Source organism: Chaetura pelagica, unplaced genomic scaffold, assembly GCF_000747805.2.
Source record: "Chaetura pelagica isolate M959 unplaced genomic scaffold, ChaPel_1.0 scaffold718, whole genome shotgun sequence".
Lineage (NCBI taxonomy): Eukaryota > Metazoa > Chordata > Aves > Apodiformes > Apodidae > Chaetura > Chaetura pelagica.
The window spans coordinates 73,599-79,357 of NW_009954180.1; the positions used below are offsets into that span (position 1 = coordinate 73,599).

Genomic DNA, 5,759 nt, shown 5'->3' on the forward strand with positions numbered 1-5,759 from the left:
GGATGAAACCAGGTTCTGGAGACACAGGAAGAGCTAGGCCAGACAAACATCAAGTTCTAGTGACACGAGAAGAGCCACAAGGGACAAATCCAGGTTTGGGAAGCAGGGGAAGAGCCCCATGGGATGAAACCAGGTTCTGGTGGCACAGAGAGGACCCTGGAGCAGCAGCAACCCAGCCTGGCAGCAGGGCTGGGGCCAGTACCTGTGTAGCCGATCTTCTCGAAGCTGAGGAGGCTGAAGATGCTGTTGTAAAGCTGCATTTCCTTTTTCCTGGTTTGGTCCATCTCGTCCAGAATCTCCATCAGCTCGTTCCCTGTCTTGGTGGGGTGGGTGCACTCGGCCTCGTGCACAGACAGCTCGTGGAAGGGGCCCTGCCAGGGGCACCCGATCCGCTTGTACTTGCACTGGGTCACCCTGGGAGGGGGCAGGAGGGAAGAGTCACTGGGGGGGCAGGTGGGAAAGGACCTCTGATCATCCCACTGAGCCCCCAGAGCAGGGTCACCCCCAGCAGGTCCCACAGGAGCCTCCAGAGGGGCTGGGGTGTCTCCAGAGAAGGAGCCTCCACAGCCTCTCTGGGCAGCCTGGCCCAGGGCTCTGCCACCCTCCCAGGCAACAAGTTCCTCCTCCTGGGGAGCTTGACCCTCCTGTGCTCCAGCTTGTGCCCATGGCCCCTTGGCCTGTCCCTGGGCAGCCCTGAGCAGAGTCTGGTACCCCCCTGCTGACCCCCTGCAGATCCTGCTCAGCCTTGAGGAGACCCCCCCCTCAGGCTCTTCCTCTCCAACTGAACAGCCCCAGCTCCCTCAGCCTCTCCTCCCAGGCCAGCCGGGCAGGGTGCCCCAACACTGACAGTCTGGGCACCAAACACAGTGGCACAGACCTGTTACTGTCACCAACAGCTTTTGGCAAAAAATACAGTTGCAAAAGTACTTCAACATAAAGTCAAATTCTACCTAAAATTCAAACGAGGAGTAGGGGTGCTTCTCAACAGCAGCAGGAGGACTAGAACAGGACACACTAGGTGCAGAACTAATGATTCCCATCTTGTATCCTACCCAAGCTGCAGGGCTTTCAGGAGCTGCATTCCATAAAAGTTTACTGGTAGGCTCAAGGTACGGCAGATCCAAGGCTCCTTTCCCAGCTGCCGTGCCCCGGAGCCACCCGTGTCCCCACACAGCTCCTTGCTGCCTGCCAGGAAAGCTCCTCTGCCCTCCCTGCCAGGCACACACAGACCCACCCAGCACCTCCCTCCTCCCCCAACAGAAGAACCCAAGGCCAAAGCAAGCCCATCATGGCTCCAGCCTCAGGATCCAGCTTCCCTCAGGAATTCTGCCAGAGCTCTGAAATAAGGCTACGAATTCTGGCTGGGCAACAGGATGTCAAAAGCCAGGAATGCAGGCAAGAAAACGGATGGCAGCAGAGAATCAGAGATGTGTTCCCTTGCAACTTCTGCTCCACAGCAACAACTTGAAGGTCAAGTCTCCTGAATCCCCAGAAAATGTAGAAGCCACAAGATCAGTGATGGCCCCATGTCCTTTGGTGTGTCCTGCTGGGCCTGTTCCATCTGGTGTGACATGAACTGGCAAGAGGGGATCAAAAGAAACCAGGGAATCTCTCATGGCCTACACAGCTGAACAGGGATAAAGGGGAAAAACCAGGAAAAAAGCCATCTAGATGACTCCCTGTGTCACTCAAGCTACAGAGAACTGATGATATACAACAGGCTACAGGTTCCAGCAGGTTCCACAGCAGGGGACCTGGGGCACTCAGCTCACAGCTAGAAAGGCAAACACGTTGCACAAATGCTCCTGTGAGGCTCCTCACTCCACACAGGGCATCAGGGAGACCTTGTTTCTTCTCCTCAGAGCCCAGGGAGGAGGGTGTGAACAGTTTCCCCTGGGAAGTCTCCACTGTCAGAGCAGTGGCTGCCATGAGGACACAAAGCAGTCACCACTGCCACAGGAACTGACTGGGACAAACCATTAGAGTCTAAAGACAAGGAATCTCTCATGGAGCAAGTCCCTCCAAGTCAGAAGAGCAGGGACCTTGGCCCCCAGTGCCAAAACACCAGTAGCCAGAAACATCAGGGGCTCTACGAAGCCACCCATGTCAAACTGGAACGAGGGACATTCCATCCAAATACCAGTTGAATAAAAAAACCCATTTCAGTGAGAGTGCTCAAAGATGGGGGTGGCATCTGGAATGATGTCACCTTCCATCTGTAGAGGTGTTCAACATTTACCTGGCCTTGAAGAACCTGATCTAATTGGACCTGCTCTGAGTGTGACCTCAGACCAGCCCTTCCATCCTAAAGCACTCCAGGAGCAGCTGCCCTGCCTCCCTTGGGGATCTGGGCCTCTTTTTCTCCTGAGAGCTGAGAATCTTTAAAGACAGAGTGAATGAACATCGAGGTCTCTTTCTAGTGTAGAACGAGGAGCATCATCCCCACCCTGTTCCTCCTGCTCAGCTCAAGACCAGTAAGAGCCAGTGGGACCAAGCAGCCAGCGAGCACTCCAAGAGGAATACAAGAGGCACAAAACACCTCTGGGCAGAGCACCAAGTACCATGTTCATTCCTGTCCCTTCAGGAAAACCAGTAACGTGTAATGACTGTGAGGGGAAAACCTAAAAAGACACTAAAGAGCCTTGAACAGGCTCAAGTAACCTGGGAAAAGGGCTGTGATGGGATGGCAGGTGGGAGCAGAGACCCAGCAGGATTTAAAAGGAAAGATCAGAGGGGATATGAGAAATAAGAACAGGAAATGCTTCCAAAAAAAAGTAATATACACAAGTTGCAGGAAATAAAGAAACTTCCCCTTCCAGAGGGCAAGTTGGCCTCTAACCAACGAGCTGGAGAAAACCAGTCCCTATAATCAACACAATTCTCTGCTGCAGGATCCCTCCATTTTCTTCCCAGCAGCTGATGTGGGTTTGCTGGCAGCACAACAGGCAGCTGGGGATCTCTGGGGGGCCTGAGCAGCACTGGTTCAACATGAGTCACCAACTCCTGACTTCTCCACTTCTTCTGACATCCTAGTTGCCAGAATTAAACAGCCCCTGTTCTGGGCACTGGTGAGGCCGTTCCCACCACAGACAGACAACCACCACTGCTCCAGGTGCTCCCCTGCTCACTGCCCTGCCAATTCAGTTCCTCCTCAGAGCAGCAGCTGCCCCTGAGTTCATGAGCAGCCAGGAACTGTATTCCTGGGTCTTTGAGACATTTTGAAAGAGCAGCAGAGAATCAGACTAGTCCTTTAGTTGCCTCCTGTAACGGACACTTCTCCACTTCAGCAGAACCACTTTTGAGGACGGAAGTCACAGAATCCCAGACTGGTTTGGGGTGGAGGGACCTCAAAGCCCACCCAGTCCCCCCCTGCATGGGCAGGGACACCTCCCAGCAGCCCAGGCTGCTCCAAGCCCCATCCAACCTGCCCTTCAACACCCCCAGGGATGGGGCAGCCACAGCTTCCCTGGGCAACCTGGGCCAGGGGCTCCCCACCCTCACAGCCCAGAATTTCTCCCTCCCATCTCAGCTCCAGCTCCCTCTGCCAGCTGGAAACCCTTCCCCCTGCTCCCATCCCTCCCTGCCCTTGTCCCAAGCCCCTCCCCAGCTTTCCTGGAGCCCCTTCAGGCCCTGGAAGCTGCTCTAAGGGCTCCAGTCTCACTCAGCTTCCTCTCCCTGGTGCCTCCTTGCCCTGCCTGTCCCGGGACAGTCTCACCTGCTGATTTCCAGAATAGGGGGTTTCACGCCTGGAATTTCCTGTCCCCAACTCGCCTGCAGGAGCCTGGAAGAGAGGAGACAGAGCTGGATGGTCAGTGAGCAGCAGCAGCTCCCCTGCCTCTCCCTGAGCAACCAGACCAGGAGCAAGAGGCAGCCCTGGCACCACCAGAGAGCAGAGTTAGAACCGGGCGCGACAGCGGCTGCCACGGGGCAGAAACTTGCAGAAAGCACCAAAACAGCAGCCAGGGAAGGTCATCAAACATTGGAACTGAGCACAACCCACTGCCCTGAAAGGCCAAGAACCAGGTTAAAGCCTCTGCCTTGTCAGACATGCCCAGGACTCCTCTCCCCATCACTTCTGCTCAGCCCACACCAGACTGGGCCACAGCCTGAGCAAAGCCCTGTCCTGAAGACTCTGAGAAAAAAGCCACTCCCAGCTGAAGGGGATAAGATCCATCATCCCCAGTCACATCCAGTCCTGTTGGCCTATGGGCAAGACCTGTACAAGCAGCCCAGAATTCCCAGAATAGCTTGGGTGGGAAAGGACCTTAAAGCCCATCCAGTCCCATGGGCAGGGACACCTCCCAGCAGACCCGGGAGCTCCAAGCCCCATCCCACCTGGCAAGACTGGGCTCTCACTCCAGAGCCCATCACCACCACCCCCCAGGCTGAGCCAGCTCCAGCAGCCACGACCAGCAAGCAGAGCCCCACCAACCACCTCCTAAGGAGCAGGATTTTAAGCCTTTCAGATGCCTAAAGATGGAAACGGGTCCTTTGGGATCCACAGCCCTGTTTGAGCACACGGAGGGTTCTGCCCTCATTAATCCCACACCCCTCATTAATCCCACACCCCTCATTAATCCCACACCCCTCATTAATCCCACACCCTTGCACTAGCCAGTCGTGCTCATTTGGTTCAGGTCAGCCTCGGGCAAGGGCATTTCTACTGACCAAGCCAGGAGATGTGCCCTGAAGTTTCCACTGGAGCCCAGAAAACATCTTTGTAGCCCCGCAGTGACAGGGAAGGTGGCAGCACCGAGGCAGCTGCTCCCAGACCTGCTCCTCCAGCTGCTGCCTCCCAGCACACAGCCCTGCACTGCCCAGGGAGCCTCCCACAATCCTGGTCCTCAGGGAGCTCATCCCCCTGAGCCAGCCCCAGCTCTGGTGTGGGGACACGGGAGGGACCAGGCAGGGGAACTGATCCCTTCTGGCAGGCAGGTGGGATTAGATGGGGGCTCCAGCTACCCAGGACACCCACCCCCAGGCTGCTGGCAGCTCAGCTGGAACCTTCAGAAGGCCCAGTGCTCTGGGGCTGCTGGTTTTTCCTCTGCTGGACCCCAAGGCTGGATGCCCCCAGTGTCCAAACCACTGCCTTTGGACTGGTGATCCCCCAGTCACACCCAGAGGTTGGGGAGATGCAGCCACGTGCCTGGCTCTGTGCTCACCTGCCTACACACCTGTGAAGAACAAATTCCCACCAAGGAACCAGGCTAAAAACACCTGTGAGAACTAACTGGTGGTTTGTTTGTTGGGGTGTTTTTTCCCCATGTGTGGGGGCTGCTTGTCTGCAGTTGTGTTGCCCCTCTTGCTTTTCAGACCTCCTGAAAGGCTGAGGAAGGGGAAAGGGGGGAATCCTGTGGTGCTAATCTGGACTAGAATATTTTTGTCTAGTCCTTGCTCTGCCCCAGCTCTTCTGTGGAACAGTGAGAACATGAAATACAAACAGATTTCCCAGAGCAGAAAGTAAAGTTCTCCCTTGAAATTCAAAAGCCAAGCTCCAGTGTCAGGCCAAGGAGCAGCTCCTGGGCTGCAGAGCTGCAGGGCCTCTGGGCTTCCAGAGCTCCAAACACTGTGACTCCAGCCCCTCTCACAGCACAGGACACAGGGAACACCCTGTTCCCAGCCTGGCTCCTGCCTGCCCAGAGAGGCAATGGGGAAGACATAGAGCATGGAATGGTTTGGGTTGGAGGGACCTCAAAGCCCACCCAGTGCCCCTCTGCATGGGCAGGGACACCTCCCAGCAGCCCAGGCTGCTCCAAGCC

At 56.1% G+C, this 5,759-nt stretch overlaps 1 protein-coding gene across 1 annotated transcript in view; it reads right to left on the reverse strand.

The window, feature by feature from the left end:
* LOC104393380 (protein scribble homolog) overlaps positions 1–5,759 on the reverse strand; it is a 92,214-nt gene that overhangs the window by 18,550 nt on the left and 67,905 nt on the right. The window contains 2 exon segments of the mRNA XM_010002861.1: positions 203–414; positions 3,716–3,781. Coding sequence (XP_010001163.1) covers positions 203–414; positions 3,716–3,781 — 278 coding nt within the window.